This window comes from Alternaria incomplexa (assembly GCF_024043165.1).
Source record: "Alternaria incomplexa strain BMP 0042 chromosome Unknown scaffold_7, whole genome shotgun sequence".
NCBI classification, from domain to species: domain Eukaryota; kingdom Fungi; phylum Ascomycota; class Dothideomycetes; order Pleosporales; family Pleosporaceae; genus Alternaria; species Alternaria incomplexa.
In genome coordinates, this window is record NW_026249856.1 from 479,641 (window position 1) to 498,495 (window position 18,855).

The following is an 18,855-nucleotide window of genomic DNA, read 5'->3' on the forward strand; positions in this document are numbered from 1 at the left end:
GCTATGATATCCCTGATCTCGAGTTGCTGCAAGATAGACGCTTGAACTGGGCCGTATCGATCGATAAGACCCACAAGGTCGAACATTCCCGAGTCAAATATCGTTGCCGATGTCATGATAAGATAGGCGTTTCGGAAAGGAGTGCATGAGTATATAGAAGAGAGAAGAGAAGAAGAACAGGCAAAGAAAAACGCTATATGTCAGTCTGAGAGTGTGAAGCGGACTGTCAAGGAAGATTTGATGTGATCAGGAGATAAAATCAGTACATATGCATCAGAGATCGACAAAAGAAACACAAAATGCAGACACATCTATAGTCCATCACTCCCGCTTCAACCACGCCAAATTCACAGCACTCAAACACCCTTCCTTCCCCTTCTCCAACCACCCCAACAAATTCTCCATACCCAACCTCTCAAATCCAACATGACTCTCCACACTCGCACCCGCCGTATGACTCAACACCATAACATTATTCCTCTGGACCAACCTCTCATTCACATGCGGCTCATTAGCATGAACATCCAGCCCCGCCGCCCCAACAATCCCATCATCCAACGCCTTATTAAGCGCCTCCTCGTCCACCAACTTGCCCCTCGCAATATTCACAAGCCTCGCCCCCTTCTTAAACTGCGCGAATTCCTTCGTCGAAAGCAGCGTGTCCCCCGAGAACGGCGTAGCAAGTAATACGCAATCAGACGACGACAGCAACTCCTCCAGGCTCGCACACCACCTCGCCCCAATCTCCTTCTCCCTTTCTTCCATCCTCACAACATCGTAATAAGCAATCTTCATGTCAAAAGCGCGACTAGCTTTCTCCGCAACACGCATACCGATGCGGCCCAATCCCACGATACCGAGCGTGCTGCCATTGGGATTGTGCGTCACGGCCGCAATGTTCTGGTTCGCGTTGCGGAACTGCTCTGGGTCGCACGATCGCGCTGCGAGGAAGGACCAGGTGATTGCGCGGTAGCAGGACAGGATTAGTACGATGGCGGCGTCGGCGACGGATTCGGTGCATGCGGAGGCGCTGTTGCAGTATATGGTTCCTGCGTGTGAGGCGAGGTACTGCGTGTTTACCCAGTCGAAGCCTGCGCCGGCTGAGGCGTAGATTTCGCAGGATGAGGGGAGGAGGTCGCTTGGGGGAGGGTTAGTGCGTGGGGTTAGGAGGGGAGGGGATGGTGGTGGACTTACATGAGTTCTTCATCCCAGTTCCCCATTTCACCGCCTGTGTTCCAGAAGGGTCGGTACATGCCTACGAAATCGCCCCATTTCTTCTCTTTGAGCGCTTGTTTGAAGTCTTCTCTGCACATTGAGTACGTTCTTATGATGTTGAATTTGTTGTTTAGCTCTGCGTACAAGTCATGGTTCCACCGGATATCGTCGCCAAGGTGAAGTATCGTTGGCTTTGACGCAGACGAAGCGTTCGATGCCAAAGGTGAGGTTTCGTGTGGTGTTGCAGGCGCGGGCAGCCCAGAGTCTTGGGGTGTTGGCGTTGCGGATGACATGGTTTATCGTCGAATGTATAAATGCTCAGATGCGATGAATATGCGAGTAGAAAGACAGTATGAAAGCAAACGTTTATCGATGGCCGAAGTGCAGAGAGTAAAATGAAGCAGCCGCCGATTTCGCTGGCTCTAAAAGGCACTCTCTCGTCTCGCACTCCGCTCTCAAGACCCTAAAAGTGATGTAAACCCGAGAACCAGACACTCGGGTACACTTGCTTAATATCGCAGCCTTCTAGATCTCCTTCTTTCCGACTGCTTACTCGCAGGTCTCCTTGTGTCCACTGCAAACCAGATGAAGAAGCGACAGACAGATGTCTCAAAGAGGCTGTGATGTTTTCAACAACGGAAACATTCAAATAAGAAACGATGTTGTATTACACTCGCACATATAGCGCACGTAACGTGGCGTGCATGAAAGAGGACGTGGGGCAACAAGCCGCTGGCAAGCGGTGAAGATAAGGTTATCGATACCAAGAGCTGCACTACGCAATCAGAGCCTCCACGTGGTATATATATGCGCCTTATCCCTGTCGCATTCTTACGTGTTTACCGACCAGCATCACCGGTGTGTACATGCTGACATCAGGGTGTGTACTAGTTAGCTAGGTTCCACCATGTTATCTGGGAGTCAAGGAAATGTAGCTGGTTGGTGGAATGGTTAAAAAGGCATTTTGAGTGTATCGAGTACAAGGTATAATCGCAATCCAGATGTAATTCCAAAACCCCTTGTATTCGCTGTATACGACTATAGGTAGGTTGGCGTCTTGAGATTGATTATATGACAGGATACAATCAAGTAATCCTCCCCAACCTACCTGAGCTGCATACAGCGAACACCAGGTGCTTAGGAAATACACCTCTAGCACAAGATATAACAAACCGCCTGTTCGTTCGCTCGCTCATGTAGGACGGAGTAGAGCTCTTTCCCCACCAAACGCCGATATCTACGCCAATCATAGCTTCGTGAAAACATTACTGTTTGAAATACTACCTCAGAACCAGTTTACTAAAGCCGTACTAGCCGGATTCGACGGGTTGCCCCCGTGACCATACTGAGTAACCATGTCGTCCCAAAGCGTCCAGTCCATGTCACCATTGTCCATCATAACGGCGTCGTCAACCTGCTGCTGCTGCTGCCCGTTACCGCCCATGAGCATGCCATTCAAAGCAGTGTTGCCGGCGTTGTCGATGCTGAAATCCATGTTGGTGGTTGGAAGCATGCCGTCGCCAAACGTGGGGTAGCCATTCGCCGCTGTTGGTGGACGCGCGCCATGTGTGCCGTATGGATGTATTGAAGTGGTGGCGTTTGAGCGAGGAGGTTGCGAGGTCGTGGACGGGGCAGCGAAGTTTGGAAAGTCTACGGTTGTGCCGTCGTAGACTCCGCCAGCACCCATGACGTCGTTGATCACATTGTCAAGGCCGAATTCAAACAAGTCGCCGAATTCCTTCCCAGGACTGCTATTGCTGTGACCTCGTGTGCCGTTTGCTGGTCCATTCGGTAATTGTCGTTGCCCACTCATGCCGTCTCCATTCTGCAGCGGGCTATTTCGCGATTTGGCTTGCGTAGGGCTGTTCGGCCAACTTCCAAGTTCAGTGCTAGGCATGTCTCCCAACTTCGGTGCAGCAGGTCGCAGCATGCTGTCCAGGATGTCGGCATCTTGTTGTGATGTGGTCACTCCTGACTGGTTCATCTGACTCTGCGCAGAGGGCATCTGGAACGAGAATGGGCTGTTGCCAAACTGCCCGCTTCGAATAGCCAAGCTAGCCCGCTCAAGAGCCAATTCTCGCTCTCGCGCAGCCCTTGCTTTCGTGAGCAATTTTCTGAGCGGTTTCCACAGAGTTCCTTGCTGGCCTTTGCGGAGTGGCGAAGCGTCGTTGAGCGGGAACCACCAACGGCCCGCTGTGGCTTCTAGGGCCCTCCACGCGCGCTCCACAGCTTCGCCTTTGGTGCGGACGCATAGCTCAGAAAGTAGAAAGGCGATGGCGTGCCATTGCACATACGTGCGGAAGAGCCAGCCCCATTTCATAGTTCGCGCTTCGGTCTCGAGCAGCATGGAGTACTCCACATTCTCAAGCGAGGTAATGAAGAGCTTGTCCTTGGTTTCCTGAGGCAACGTCGCACCCCCATCTTTTCGCTGATATGGATGGTATACTATCAGCCACATCTTGCTCATGATGAGCCTGGAAATTGTCGCCGTAACCCAACAAATCGGAATAGTCATGTCGCAGTTCTTGAGGTATTTGTTTTCCATGGCCTGGTGGCACTCTGTTATCCACTTCTCCTTCTGCTCGATCGTCATGCCAGCGAAGTACTCGGTACACCTAGCGGGTCCCGGAGGTATGTATGCGATGCGGCGCATGATGTGAGCGATTTCGAAGCGGAGGAGGCAGAAGGTCATGTCTGTGAAGCCCTGTCGCTCTTCGGGGAACTCGGTCATGTCGGGGTGTATATCTGTGTCGTTCACATTGAGGGGCTGCGAGGTATAAGCATATATGTGTGGGACTTGAGCCAAAAAGACTTACCATCTTGGTGTCAAACTGAGCTTCCACAATGGTGGGATCGCAGCCATGGTCTTCGGAGGATCGCGCGTCGAGAATACAAATCTGCCACCAAAGCCGCCTTCGCATCTCGATCTCGGATGGTGGCAGACCGAAGTGGCTGCCATCACGGTGTATTCCGAGCGTCTGCGCGATGCGTACAACCAGACCAGTCAGCGTCCAGATCTTGCGCGCGTCATCGTTGCGCCGCATCAAGACGAGGAAGATGACAAACGACTGCAGTATGATAACCTCATCGCAGTAGAGGAAGTTTGCCCTCGCCAGGGCCTGTTCCAGTCCAAATCGATATCGATTCAGCAGTGTAGCTCTGTCTTCTCCCCATCTTTCCAGACAGGTTTCCGTGGTGGAGCTTGTTACGGCGCCGTAGTATACGGCAAACAGGAGCGTTTCCAGCCCTTTGCTTACTTTATCGGGATGTGCGAAGGCGTCGAAGACGGTAGGCTCGAAGGTGGGAATGTGCAAGACCTTGACTAAGGACTCGACGTTCTCCTTGTAGACTTCCCAGAACTGGCGCGCTTGTGGCTCGGGAGGATGCAGCGCGTGCATATCGACGTTTGAGGAACTGTAGCCGAAGATGAAGCCCTGGGCCGAGGACATGTTGGACGATTCGGGCGACTGTGCGTCATCTTCGTCGTCGTCGTTCTCTATGAGGATCGCCTTTAGATCTTCGACCTGGGATGCATCAGCGTAGTTACTGTTTAGCCAGTTTTTCGTACATACCTCGTTGTTCAGGGAAGCCCAGAAGGAGTTGTTGATATAGCGACTCCGGCCATTCTCAACCACCAGGCGTCCGAAGCGGCTCTCGAGACCCTCGACGCTGTTGTCTGTCGCGACCTTTGCGCCATGCTGCTTGGCAGGCCACTTTACGCCGCTGTTCCCGTTGGGGCATCCCTCTTCGCTCGTGCTGCTGTGTCGCTCCTTCTCACGGTCGGCGGCTTCCTGCTCGTGGCCCTCCACCTGGGCATTCAGGCTGGTGACGACGCCCTCCAAGCGCCTCAGCCTCTCGAGCAACTCGGCATCTGGTGGTTTCCTGCTCTTGCGCGGCGCACGTCCAGGTCCGGGGAAGATGCAGTCGATTTTGGCGCGTGTACAGTTGGAACACGGGTTCTTTTTGTCGCATTTGACTTTGCGCCTGCGGCAGGTTACGCACGACCGGGGGTTTGGCGTCGGCCCAGCACCACCACCGGGTGAGGGGCCGCTGATGCTGCCGCTTGGCCTGTGTGTGTCATTGGGCGGACTCTGGCTCTGCTGCGTATTGTCCGACATTGTACGAGAGGTGGATGACACTGGGAATAGTCTCTTCTCTCACCCAGACGTCTTCTCACTCTTGACACTCGCACCTCCGTGTGGCTTGACTCTTGCGGCGAGACCCTGGTCGATTGTCGGTGCTGACCCAACTTCACTCTCCGACCACCGTTTACGAACCCAGTACGAAGCGGAACATTCCCGGTGGGGCATGCAGTCTCTGGCGAATCAAACTATGGCGCATCAACGCCCGAGCAGATCAGGCTGGTCAATCATGAAAGATTGGGAAAGAGACGGAAAGTCGATTGGTTGACTTGCAAACCTGCGGAGGAAGCAGCGCACATTATGCCTTACGCCCGACTAAAACCGACGCAACGTCATCCACGGCTGGGACTGAGCATCTGATAACCAACAGCAGTCCTGTCAGGCGGCCCGTTGCAGTCAGATTACTACAAACCCCATATGCCTAAAGTGCTCTCTGAGTCATTCCAGTCAGGCCACCCGTGTGCAGCACATCGTTCGCGACTTAGTCCAAGTTGGAACTCAATCGACACATCACCGTAGAACTATGTCGGGGCCCACGGAGACCTGCCAATGCATCAAGCAGAAAAGTCGAAACAACACGTCACAAGGTGATTTGGAACAGGACCAGGGTTCACGATGTGCTACCAATGTAAGTCTGTCCGCGTCCCGTGGACTGCGAGGAATCGGTCAAAAATTCGGAGCTACCAATCATCTCCGCAAGTCCGCCTTAATCCGACATGCATGCATCCAAGGACTTTTCCGAGAACAGACATGGCATATCCGTACAGAGTGTTGCCTAGCATAGATTATCCAAGTGCTCGTGATGGGTATCGCGAAAAGCGTATCCTCCCCTTGACTCCAATGTTTTCCTAAACGCCTTGTAGATGGGCCGTCATCAAAATGTTGCATGCCATCCTAACACAGCAAAGGTATCCAACCCTACCTTCGCTCACCGCGGCCTCCGATATTCTTCTCCTTCTTGCGCCTACTGTTCTCGACGGAGAGGCGCGCCTTTTCCTCTGCCTCTTCCTCCATCTCCCGATCGATCGCTTCTCTGACACGCATGAGCTCTTCCAAGGGTATGCCTTTTGTATCCACCACCACGCTAGGTGCGCCCTCCAAGTACCTCAAATTCTCTAGCGCTTGCTCGACTAGCTTGTGCAGTTTGGCCTGTGAGTTCAGGTTGTCATGTCGCTTTGTGTTGTGCAGATCCGGGTATAGAACACCATCGCCGTTCTCAGCTCCTTTGAAGGCTTGGAGGTAGGGAACATGGGCGGGTAGCTCGTTGTGGAGTGTCGCGCCTACACAAACGGAAGTTTCGTGGCACCATGTTCGTGCGACATTGCGAGGTGTATAGCCACCACCGCCGATGATAAGTAGAGGGCGACCGTAGGCTTTTACGGTTTCGACACAGTAGCCGTGCGCTTTGATGTTGAGATTGAAACGACCGAGGCGGTCGCCACCAAGAGAGTCGGCTCCGGATTGGAGAACAATGGCTTGCGGGTTATACTTGTCGATTACGGCGCCTGTGACTGTCTTGAACAGCCATTTGTACTGGTCATCGTCGATGCCATCATCAATGGGTATATTCAAACTGTGAGCTTTGCCGGGATTTCTGGGGTCTACGGGACCTGTCTCGTCGATGTTTCCTGTACCCGGGAAGAATGGGTAGCCGTGTTTGTCAATGCCGTATTTATGGTACGAGAGTGTGAAAACACGATCTGTAGACTCAAACGCTTGCTCGACACCGTCGCCGTGATGAACGTCAATGTCAATATACAGGACTCGTTGGTTCCGCGAGAGTAGCGTTTGTATCGCTATGACGATGTCGTTGACGTAGCAAAATCCAGACGCGAGATTCTTTTTCGCATGATGTAAGCCTCCGGACCAGTTGATGGCAATATTGGATTGATTGTTGATCAGGTTGTATGCAGCACTCATCGTAGCTCCAGTGTAGAGCGATACGTAGTTCCAAAGTCCATCGAACACCGGACAGTCGTTTGATTCACCGCCGAAGCCATATGTTATGTACTGTGGATCTTCAGGCTGCGCGTTTTGAGGTGTGATCATGCTGAGATAGTCTAGATATTCGCGGTCATGGAATATAGCAAGGTCATCCTTGCTCGCTGGTTTCGGTTCGAATAAGTCCATAGTATATTCTAGTCCATACGCAAGAACGAGCTGTTTCGTCAACGTTAAACGCCATGGCTTCATTGGATGTGAGCTGCCAAAGTGATGATATTCGACGTGCGGATTGTAGTGGAAGGACACATCCCAGCCCTTTGGTCTTTCAAGACCATGTTCCTCGGCCTCGCGGGCAATCACTTCTCTTTTCTCGGCATCAGTGAGCACCTTGAAATCTTGGTAGTTGGCGACCCAAGGATCGTCGGGAGAGAGGTACTCCTGCACGATGTTGCTGGGACCGCTGGGCGGCGCGTAGTCGGTGACACGCATGTCGCGAAAGATTTGTGAAGAGTCCTGAAATCCCTCTAGAAAGTCTTCGCCAATAGAGCGTGTCTTTGGGGCACCCTCGTAGATCCAGCGATTTACCTCGTCTTTGGTGCTAACGAAAGTATTGATAAACGAGTGGGGCTTTAATTCCTCTTTCCGGCTGTCGTTCCAGCGTGTTAAAGTATCAGGGTCAGGTACGGGGGGCGGAGCTCGATTGTCGTCCGCTGCAAGGTACTGCGGCTGTTAGTACATCTGTGGGAACATTGGAGCTTGGACGGGTCCCGAGACCAGTGAACACGAAATCTTCCATGGCGAAAGTGTGCAGAGGTCTCTGGAACCAACGTTTGCGCGCATACCTTTGGTTTTCGTGGAGGACGTTTTTGGGCAGATTGCGAAGGCTTCTTCTTGAGGCTGTAGTCTACTCTAGCTGCGCGGCGTGTGTACGGATTTGGCTTCTGCCACTGTGGTCCGTTGAGAAGCGTAGCGAGCTTCAGGTCTACGCCTGTACCAGTGGGATCGTGGCTATATGGCAGTCGGCCCTGGTCTTCAGTCAAGTCGTCCTCCCGGTCGTAGTTGTCATCGTCGGAACCAGGCTCGTTCGTGGTGGATGAGACGGGCTCGTCTTCGGTGCCGTCGTCTGATTGGGTGTGATAGCGCTGCATCTTGCCGAACACGTAATCTAGCCTCTTTGTCAGCGGCCGTTCCTGCATGCCCGACGCGTTGCAACACGACTCCGATAGTCTGTCGCAACAGCTAAACTCACGAAATAACCCGGTCGAGACGCGAGAAAAGGTTAAGAACTGAAATTTGAGTGCGGTCAAATTAAGAGTCTGCGGAAAAGTTTTGCGCACTGTCATTTCCTTCATTGCGACACGGCTCCTTCACTTGTAAAGCCATCAGCCCTCATCGATTTCCATCAAAGTCGCAAGTGCAACGGGGCACATAACGCCTGATCTGCCTGTCCGCCATTTCAAAGTCGCTATCACCCGCGTCCTGGCTGCGCGCGGCATACCTCAACACGAACATCGCCACACGCGTCGATAGCCTAGCCATACGGCGTACCTGAAGTCTCAACATGGCTATCGCAGAGGATGCGGCAACAGTACTCGAACAGTTCATACATGATGGTAAATTTGATTAGGGCATTTTGCGCGATTTCACGACTAACCAGTCGCAGTTGCAAATCTCCCGGCAGAGATTACCCATCTTTACGAAGAAGTGCAGGCCAAGGACAACCAAATCCAAGAACTGAAGTCTGGCATACAGCAACGCGATGGCAGCATACAAAAATTCATCAAACTCAACGGCAGCCTAGTCGAGAACCCAAAAGAGGCTGGATATTCGAAAACCATCATGGCAAACTATGAGAAGGCACAGATCCTGCAAGAGGAGAAGATAGGACTTGTCGACAAGGCTGCTGCGCTGGTATGTAATCGGTAACGACTATGGTTACATCTACTCACAAGACCCAGCTCGACCGTCACGTAAAGCGACTCGATATCAAATTGCGAGACCTGCAAAACGATGGTTCAATACCTACTGACCCGGAGATGCCTTCACTTCTGAGGAACTCTCCAGGTAACTTGGTGCCACCAGCGTCGCAGTCGAATACAGGGTCCAACACACCGCTGCTCCCTGTGTCTGGCAACGGCGGTGGTGCTCCAAACCTTGCGCAGGCCGCTGCCATCGCACGACTTACTAATGCGACAAATGTAGGTTTAAACTCGAGGATGAATCCATCGCTGCAGAGCATGCAAACACAGGCGCTGTTGAACCAACAACGACTCACAAACCAGCAGAGTGCCATACAGGCGAACGCGCGACAGGAGCGTGAACTCTCGGCAGGAAGCGACAGCAAGCGTCGCCGACCGACAGGAAGCATTGGCCCTCTCCCTGCAGCATCTTCAAACCTGGGCCGGCAAGGGTCCATAGGGCCCGGGACCCCGAAACCGTCCACACCTGGATCGCGCGCAGGCAGCGTAGGACCCCGGCCGCAAAAGAATGCACTCACAGTAAAAAAGGCGAAACCACAGCAACCGCTGCGCAAGGCGGCCCTTACCGCCAAGTCTGGGGTCAACAAGAAACGCCGCAAGGGTGGGTCACGAGCATCGCCATCGACGACGGCGGACGATGAGAGCGTGGCAAGTGAAGCGGGCACCGAAGACGAAGATATGTCAGGCATGGGGGGCGGCGATGCGGAGGAAGATGAGTCGGATGACACCAAGTACTGCACATGCCAGCGCGTTAGCTTCGGCGATATGGTGGCCTGCGATAACGACAATTGTCGGTATCAGTGGTTCCACTGGGAGTGTGTGGGCATCAAGGAAGAGCCATTGGGGGATTGGCTCTGTCCAGAATGCCGGAACCAAGCGCCTTCGAAGATCAAGAGAGCTCGTTAGGGACGGTTCGGAGGAGATCGAGGGTCGGCGGTTGACACGTGACTGAGATGCGCACGTGTTGTGGCTTGGCAAGGGTGCACTTGCTCTATGGCGTGCGGGAGAGGCGTCGACTGGGAACAGCCACCAGCGAGACGCGTGGCATCATATGTTCTATTTCTACATGGTAGTCTGTATATGATAGACTGTTCTATACCCCATCAATTTGCGTATTCGCTGTACGAAATTAGTTCAGTCTCCACAGTGTTGGCCCATGATCGCCGGGCCAGACCCGACGGCCGGGATGGCCATGGCAATCTCTTCGTAAAACGCGGACCTCTATCACGACGTTCATGGTACCGCTGCCTGCCATAAGACTGGCAGGACAGGACTCCCAGGGCAGGCTGAATGCGACATTCACTGTTACCAGGTCCCGCTATAAACACCACGGGGAGCGTCGACGGCTTCAGTGTTGAGCGCCCTTGCCATGCCGCCCGCCTGGCTGCTAGCTAGCGCCTAAATGCCCCAGCCAAGGCCGCGCGAAAGGGGCAGCATCACCGACATTGGACAACAGCAGCGGGCAGCCTCATAAGTGTCAATGGCCCCGGCTGCTGGGTTCCTGCATACTCGTAGTAATATTCTGGTTCTGATTGTCGCTCTCTTCGCACCGCACCTCGGCCTCTTTGACTAGACCGCTGGCGTGCATTCCACTCCCTTGGCTGGCTGACGTGCTGCACTGCTTTGTTTGCATTCGCTCCTTCACCGCATCGCACTTCGGAACATTGCCGAACGCCCGTCGACTCCTACCACGCCTAGAGTTTCACCAGCAGCCCTCGCCGCCCGCCACGCTCTCTGCTTTTGCAAACCTTCGCTCCCATCTGAAGCCCACTAACACGCCCCGATACGGATACGATCCCTGTGACAGCGGCAACCCGCGGGGTGAAACGCGACGCAACCACGATGAATGCCATGAACACCCGCAATGGCGCCCTATCGCCCCTCTCCACCGACAGCCAAGAGTGGTCGCCCATCAACGGCTACCGGAACATTGGCGGCGACAATCCGTACTCGCCGACCATCCCTCCCAACACATACGGGCCCAGCAACCCCGATGGCGGCATGCTCAATGGTATGCGCCCTGGCACCGGCAATGGCAACCCCTCGCCGCCCAGCTCAGTAGGCCGATCGAGCGACGGTACAGGCCTGTACGCCTCCAGCATCAATGAAAACACGCGGCCCATGATAGACCCTAGGAAAATGCAAGCGCTAGAGGAGACCATGTCGGAACATTTTAGAGTGCTCAAGGCCTACTTGGGGCCGTATCTCAATGACGAGAAGGGCAACCCGCGCCCGAGCCGTGCCAAGGACAAGCTGACCCGCCTGTCTGCTGTGCAGTTCCAGGAGCTCAGCACCGACGTATATGATGAGTCGATACGCAGAGAGCAGGACCGCAAGCGGGGAGGCCCAGGTGCGCCTGGCAACGACACCCCCAAATATCTCCTACCCAAGAACAACTTCCACCCAAAACGTAACCAGGCGAGACAAAAGCTCTCCACGCTGCCTCTCGAGCGCTTCCGACAACTCGCGACCGATGTCTTCTACGAACTCGAGCGCAGATTCCCGCGCTTCACCGGCGGCGACATCCCCCCACGATCCTCGAGCCCCAACGGCAGCATCGCGAGCCGCATAAGTAACAGAGGGCCTCCGAGTAGAGGCGGCACACCGAACAGCATGGGCGGACGACCTCCGCCAGGGCCAGGCTATCGGGGACCTCCAATGGGCGGACCCATGGGCGGACCCCAAGGAGGGCCCCCAGGTCCACCAGGCGGGCTGCGGCCCGGTTCAAATGGGTCGGGTGGCTCGTTCGGGCGGCCACTGCCGAAGACGTTCCAGTCAAACACGATTGTGCCGAACAAAGGAACCCTGGTCGAAGATGACGATGACAGCGGAGCAGATGACGACGATGCGTTCAATCTGGAAGGTGCTGCTGCCAGGCGGCAGACGAACAAGAGCGCGAAAAGTATGAGCATGGCACAGGAAAAGATGACCGCAGATCTGCAAAACCAAGTGGCTGAGTTGCAGGAGAAGATTGGCTCGCTGGAAACTACCATACGTAGCAAGGACGACGAACTGCAGCGACTCCAAGACACCGACAAGACACGCGACGGTGCCTCGGCTTCCGAACGTGCGGAGTGGGATCAACTTCGGAATTCGCTTGAACAAAAGGTTCAACAGGCTGAGAATCTCAACTCTTCACTTCGTTCCGAGATAGATAGATTGCGCAACGAAAACGAAGATGTCGAGAGCAGCCTCCGTGAACAGATCGCAGATCTCCAGTCTCGAGCACCTCAGCAAGCGCACAACGATGGAGACGGTGAATGGCGACAACGATGCGAGGAGCTCGAACGGGAGTTGAGCGAACAACAGCAGGTGGCTGAAGAAGTACGAAGAGACGCAGCCATGTTCCTGCAAGAAATGAGGGAACTTTCTGCCCGCAGCGATGCCGCGGCCGAGAAGGAAGAGCAAATGGCGAGTCAAGTGTCATCACTCGAGGCGGATCTTAAAGACTGGAAGTCAAGATATGCCAAAGCAAAGACACAACTGCGAAACCTCAAGGCATCTTCGATGGGCTTACAACAGCTCATGTCCCTGAACCAAACCAACATCACCCGCGATGCTGCCTTTACCACACCAGACGGATTGGTCAAGGATGTTCACATCACCAAGTTCCAGCTGAGCATTGATGAGCTGCTGCAGACTGCGAGAAGAGCAAACTCAGAGCAGACTCTCGAGAGTATGCGCCATGTCGTCAAATGTGTACGAGCCATTACGGGTGACATTGACAGCACTTCTCTGTCACAGGTCCAGTCTCCCACCAGCAGTGTGAGCGGCGACCTCTTTGCAAGCCCTGAGAAGCAGCAAGCAAAGCTCAAGTCTCGCGTCAGCGCCACGGCTAACAACCTCATTACTGCTACCAAGAACCACACGGCATCCGGCGGCCTGTCACCAGTCAGTCTCTTGGACGCTGCAGCTAGTCATTTGTCAACAGCTGTTGTCGAGCTGGTCAAACACGTCAAAGTGCGACCTACACCAGAAGACGAGCTTGAGGCAGACGATGAGGATGCTGATAGGCCGATGCCACTAAAGCCGGCTGGGAACAACAACTACAGTGCGTACTCGCCGAGCAACACCAACGACAATACCAACAGCAGCGGTGCGACCTCGGCATATGGTCACCAGCGCAGTCGTAGCAGGAAAGGCGGCAGCAGTGACACTACCAGGTACAGCACCTACAGCTCTCCCTACAGCGGATACGACGGGCAAAGCGGAGCCATGAACGGTACTAATGGCGCAGGCGATAGCGGTATGCTCGATTTCAAGGTACATTCCAACCAATACCAGTAGTCAACATCTACTAACGTTGGCAGAATTACCTTGAAGATCAGACAGCACTCCTCGTCCAGAGCATACAGCCGCTTGTCAACCTCATCCGCTCGAACCCTGATTCTACGCCAGGTGACGAGCAACAAATTTACGAGTACATCCAGGATATCTCGCAAGCAGTCGACGACACTGGTAATAAGACCTATGATGCTGTAAATCAGCTTTCCAACCCTGCGTTGAAAAAGCACGCGCTTCCCGTAGTAGAGGTGCTCGATGAATGCAGACAGAGTATGCTTGCTGTCGACATCAACGGTGGAGGTCGCGACAGGATTCCGCCACTTGCATTCAAGACCGCTAGAGCTCTCAAGGTAAGCGCTACAACAGCAACCGTAATGTTCAACATACTAATGGCAATACAGGAGCTCGTACTTCGCGTGGACCGCATCGAGTCTGGCGAACTTACTGTCGACCAGACGCTCAAAACAGAGCTATAGTGTGAAACATTGACGCACACTCATTCAACGTATAATGCCATCACACTATATACCTTCAACGCAACTTATTTATTGGACTCGATCTTGCCGTTCCTGGTCTTTTTGGATCTGGCACGGCGTTTACGGTGCTTTTCTTTCACAATGCCTTACGACATTCGCCGATTTGTGCTTTCTTGGCTAAAGTCGTTGGCAATGCTGGATACCCAGTCTTCGACTCAAGGGCAGGGCACCAGAGCATGTAAAGATTTGGACTCTTTACAGGAAATATTATTAGTGTTTATTGCGGCGGTGACGGATACATGGGCTTCTGTCGGGCTCTAATGTGGGCATGACTTCCGGGCATGCGCTTCAGCCACCTTGGATAATCGGACCATCTTGGCTGAGTTATGAGGTACTATGATCATGGACGGGCTGTTGTATAGTAATGTAGCCGGGCTAGGAAGAACTTTAGGTAACAGTATAATCACATCACAGTCAAGAATGCTGAACACCCTTCCATACTGATAGTGCGTGCAAAAACGTGGCAATCAGACCTGTGGCTTGCACCTTCCCCCACTTCACTGCCACATTGGACCCTGTTTACCCCTCGGCAATAATTGCCAACTTTTCCGCATCACACCTCCACAGCCTTTCGGTCCGTCCCCATACGCACCTGCTTAAGGTGAAGCAGTCCGGCTGTGTAGTGCTGGACCGGGAAAGTGAGTGTACGCGATGACGTCATCATACAGCTGTTACGCGCGTGCGCCTTGGAGCAGAGATCACATGGGCACAGCCACGTCTAATACCTAGTGCAGTCAACGATCTAGATTTGCTACAGTAGCTGGCACCTTTGCTCCATCCGAGAACGCATCAACTTCTCTCACGGACTCTGTGGCCCTTTCGAACGATACCCACTAGTCGCTGAAGTCTGGGGCCAGGAGCAAAAGGGAAGAGCCACGACAGCATGGCGCAACAACTGCAGCCAGCATGGCCTGCACAAAGACCTCAATACCATGATACGATCCTCACCATCACGAGCAGCAGCTGTGCGGATCCGTATGTACTCTGGGACAAAGGCACGTACTACATGACCTTTACCTGCGGCGGCCACATCGAGATCTGGTCCGCGGACTCACTCTTCGACTTTGAGAAGAAGTGCAAGAAGAACGTAATCTGGCGTCCTCCGCCAGACCAGCCCTACTCCGCCGACCTGTGGGCACCTGAACTGCATTCCATCCATGGTCGCTGGTATGTCTACTTCGCGGCCGACGACCCTAAGCATGGCAACAAGTCGCATCGCATGTTTGTGCTAGCAGGACCACCCTCAGAAGAAGACCCTCTGGAGCCAAGTAAATGGAATTTCTTCGGCCGACTAGGCGGTCTGCCCGAAGAGCAATGGGCAATCGACGGTACAGTCGTCACACTAGGCGGCTCCATGCTCTTCGTCTACTCAGGCTGGCCCCTCGGTACGCACGCTGACGAGTCGCGTCAAGAAATCTTCATCATCGAAATGGTCTCGCCGACAGAATGTACAGGCCACCCCATTCGCATCAGCACGCCAGACCTACAATTCGAGTTCTCAGGCACCAGCGGCATAAACGAGGGCCCGCAGTTCCTCTGCTCGCCGGACGGCCGTTGGATGGGTCTTGTGTACAGTTGCGCGGGAAGCTGGACACACGAATACAAAATGAACATTCTGTACTACACCGGTGGCCACCCGCTTGATCCGCACTCCTGGGCTAAATCTAACAAACCCCTTCTCAAAGCCGCTCGCGATGACTCTCCGCCTTATGGTCCAGGACACGGCAACTTCGTTCTCGTCAACGGGCCCGGCGGCCCAGAGGTCTGGGGCTGCTTCCACGCCACGGATGCGAAGACTGGATGGGAAGGTCGTAAAGCCCGCATTATGCGCGTGGGATGGGGTCAAGGAGGTCCGTTTATGGGCTCGGGTGAGTGTGGCAGATGTTGCGGCGAGGTTGAGCATTTCATCCAAGGTTGTCCTGGTGGTACTTGTGGTGGTCAGGGCCATTGTGGTGGGGAGGGCGGTGCAGGTGGGGGATTCATGCAGCCGGGACATCAGGGCGGCAACTCGACGGATGATATCAAGAGGGAGGTTAAGAATTTGATCAAGGGTGGGAAGGGGCTTGTCAGTAAGTTTCTCAAGTAGGGCTAGGGGACGGGGATGAGTTGAGATGGCATGGAGTGATGGTGTTGAGGCGTATGGGGATCTGCGGTCCTCCTCGTGCTCACGGACTTGGGATGTAGTAGTATTATCCGGATTGAAAAGTGGTTTTCCGTATCTAGAGTGATAAAACGATGCTTGTGTGAAACCTGAAGAAGCTGGTGTTCCCGTGCCAGAAAATGACATACATACCATCAGTGCCTAGATGATCACTTTTCACTTGCGCTCAATCATAGTTTGATTATCTATATGCAGCCATGCATCCAATTGATGTCAATTGCGGGACGACTTCGACTCCGCTTCCGCAGCTTGTGGATATGCGGAGTATCTCTTGGTAGTGGAGTACCACCGAAGCCGCCGCACAAGGAACTACGGAATGCCGCTAATAAGGAGCTGGCGTCGGCCGAGGAGTGGTCCGACTACAGCGGCAGCAGGATGCGGCAACTCTAAAACTACGCGTAGATGTAGCGCAACGCAGTAACTTGGGCGCTTCCATACCACGTCTAATCTCGTCGTCCTTGTTAGTCCGCGCTCTGAGTTCGGAATACGGACGTTCCGCAGCCGATGGCTATACGGTCTATACGGCGGACCGAGTGGGCTTTTCCCCGTCAGGTTGGGAGACGATGCCATTGTGAAATGTAGAAAGTACAAGTACTGCTCGTCTGGTTGCTCGAATCCATCATTCACAGTTCGAGCATCTGGTCTACAAGTAAACTCATACTACGTCTTCACAACCAACATCACCTCGATACGACCACATCACGATATACCAATCCAAGCCTACTCCTTACCCCCTCCCATCACCATGGCCAAAGTCCAAGGAACATGCGACCCTCGCTTCGCCAAAGTCAAGTCCGTTTTCCAATCCTACCTCGACTCGGGCGAAGAGCTCGGCGCCTCCATCTGCGTCAATCTCGACGGGAAAGAAGTCGTCGATCTCTGGGGCGGCTACGCAGATGAAGCCCGAACACGACCATGGGAGAAGGACACTATAACATGTATTTGGTCGTCTAGCAAGACCATCTGCGCGCTGGCGGCTCTCTTGTGCATCGACCGGGGTCTTCTAGATCCGAACGAGAAGGTGTGCAAATACTGGCCTGAATTCGCCGCGAATGGGAAGGAAGGCGTGGAAGTACGCCACTTTCTTTCGCATGCGAGTGGAGTGAGTGGGTGGGAGGGGCCCGTTACAATCGAGGATGTGTGCGATGTGGAAAAGAGTACGAAGTTGTTGGAGCAACAGGCGCCGTGGTGGGAACCCGGTACCGCAAACGGCTACCACGGACTCACAATGGGCCATCTCCTCGGCGAGTTGATCCGTCGTGTAACCGGGAAGCCAATGCAAGAGTTCATCGCCGAGGAACTGTCTCGTCCACTCGCGGCGGACTTTCAACTTGGTGTCCCGGAGAAGGAGTGGCACAGGGTCGCCGATATTATTCCCCCGCCACAACACCAAGAGAATATGGAGGGCATGGCCATTGATACAAAGAGTATCATGTTCAAGTCTATGGGCATCAACCCCGGCATGGACGCTGACTGGGCCAACCAACCAGTCTGGAGGGGTTCGGTCGTTGGTGCGGCGAACGGATACAGTAATGCGCGCGCTCTCGTTCGTCTCATGTCCGTCATCTCCTTGGAAAACCCTTCTTTCCTCTCTGGCAAGACTCTTGATCAGATCTTCTCGACGCAGCAACATTCCGAGAAGGACCTCGTTATTCCGATGAATGTCCGTCTTGGACTAGGATTTGGGCTGCCAGCTGAAGGAAGCATAATGGCTGATCTGCCACTGGGACGGGCGGTGACTTGGGGTGGTTGGGGCGGAAGCCGGGTTATCGCTGACGCGGATAGGAAGATGACGTTTGGATATGTGATGAACAAGATGGATGCAGCCGGGTTGGGGCAGACGAATGAGAAAGGCAAGGGTGGTATGGGCAATCCGAGGACGTCGGAGTTTATAGCAACCGTTTACGAGGCTTTGGGTATCGTGGCTTGAGAATGCGTCTCTCGATCGAGTTATGGGATAACGGTGCTTTGGTTTTCGGATGTTTGCCGCTGTTGCTGTTGGTTGACCACTTGTTTTGGCCATTCCATCCACTCTGCCCAGTAGGATCCTAGGAAGTCATCTACTACACCTACTATGCTCGTGCCGCAACCTGCCGTCCACCAACCTGTGTGAAGCTGTTCTAACAGTGCGCCAAAGTAAGCAAAGATGAGTAAAGCTAATGGCTGCCGTTGTTGCTGCAACTTGAAGTATTCTTTCGGTACTAAAGACAACCAAACGAACGGCTGTGCCAATAGCGACAAAAGCCGTGAGTCAGTAAGAGTGTCAAGTAGACCTGGAGAGCAAGGTTCAGCAACTTACAGCAGACCAACTACCGTTATATCCCCATTCCTCCTGTTGATCTTCCCAGGTTTTCCGGAAATGAAGGACCCAGGCACTCATCTTCCTCAACAAATACAGCGTCTCGTCGTATATTGCCTTATTTCCATCGTCAGCCCACGTTTGCTTGATGCGCACCACGTGCTGATCATCCGGTCCCGGCTGCATATCGGGATCTACATCATCCCAGTCCTTTAGATAGAGCGTTGATCGTAAAGGGCCCTCTTTGAGATGTTCGTAGATAGGGCCTATCACAGCCTGAATACCGCGAACAAGA

The 18,855-nt window shown here is 53.8% G+C and overlaps 6 protein-coding genes across 6 annotated transcripts; 3 read left to right on the forward strand and 3 right to left on the reverse strand.

Moving 5' to 3' along the window:
• Positions 1-321: 321 nt before the first annotated feature.
• On the reverse strand, positions 322-1,508 carry J4E90_005342 (uncharacterized protein; the record flags this gene model as incomplete). Its single annotated transcript, XM_051434896.1, has 2 exons — positions 322-1,138; positions 1,195-1,508. The coding sequence occupies 2 exons, from the start codon at positions 1,506-1,508 to the stop codon at positions 322-324; spliced, it is 1,131 nt and encodes a 376-aa protein (XP_051290920.1).
• Positions 1,509-2,500: 992 nt separating this feature from the next.
• On the reverse strand, positions 2,501-5,333 carry J4E90_005343 (uncharacterized protein; the record flags this gene model as incomplete). The annotated part of the gene is made up of 3 exons (XM_051434897.1): positions 2,501-3,982; positions 4,032-4,739; positions 4,788-5,333. The coding sequence occupies 3 exons, from the start codon at positions 5,331-5,333 to the stop codon at positions 2,501-2,503; spliced, it is 2,736 nt and encodes a 911-aa protein (XP_051290921.1).
• Positions 5,334-6,275: 942 nt separating this feature from the next.
• J4E90_005344 (uncharacterized protein) lies at positions 6,276-8,497 on the reverse strand (the record flags this gene model as incomplete). The annotated part of the gene is made up of 2 exons (XM_051434898.1): positions 6,276-8,021; positions 8,144-8,497. 2 exons carry the CDS (start codon positions 8,495-8,497, stop codon positions 6,276-6,278), a joined length of 2,100 nt encoding a protein of 699 aa, XP_051290922.1.
• Positions 8,498-11,122: 2,625 nt separating this feature from the next.
• On the forward strand, positions 11,123-14,040 carry J4E90_005345 (uncharacterized protein; the record flags this gene model as incomplete). Its single annotated transcript, XM_051434899.1, has 3 exons — positions 11,123-13,543; positions 13,591-13,914; positions 13,966-14,040. The coding sequence occupies 3 exons, from the start codon at positions 11,123-11,125 to the stop codon at positions 14,038-14,040; spliced, it is 2,820 nt and encodes a 939-aa protein (XP_051290923.1).
• Positions 14,041-14,983: 943 nt separating this feature from the next.
• J4E90_005346 (uncharacterized protein) lies at positions 14,984-16,186 on the forward strand (the record flags this gene model as incomplete). Its single annotated transcript, XM_051434900.1, has 1 exon — positions 14,984-16,186. The coding sequence occupies one exon, from the start codon at positions 14,984-14,986 to the stop codon at positions 16,184-16,186; it is 1,203 nt and encodes a 400-aa protein (XP_051290924.1).
• An 820-nt stretch (positions 16,187-17,006) lies between these two features.
• J4E90_005347 (uncharacterized protein) lies at positions 17,007-18,191 on the forward strand (the record flags this gene model as incomplete). Its single annotated transcript, XM_051434901.1, has 1 exon — positions 17,007-18,191. One exon carries the CDS (start codon positions 17,007-17,009, stop codon positions 18,189-18,191), a length of 1,185 nt encoding a protein of 394 aa, XP_051290925.1.
• Between the last annotated feature and the right edge of the window lie 664 nt (positions 18,192-18,855).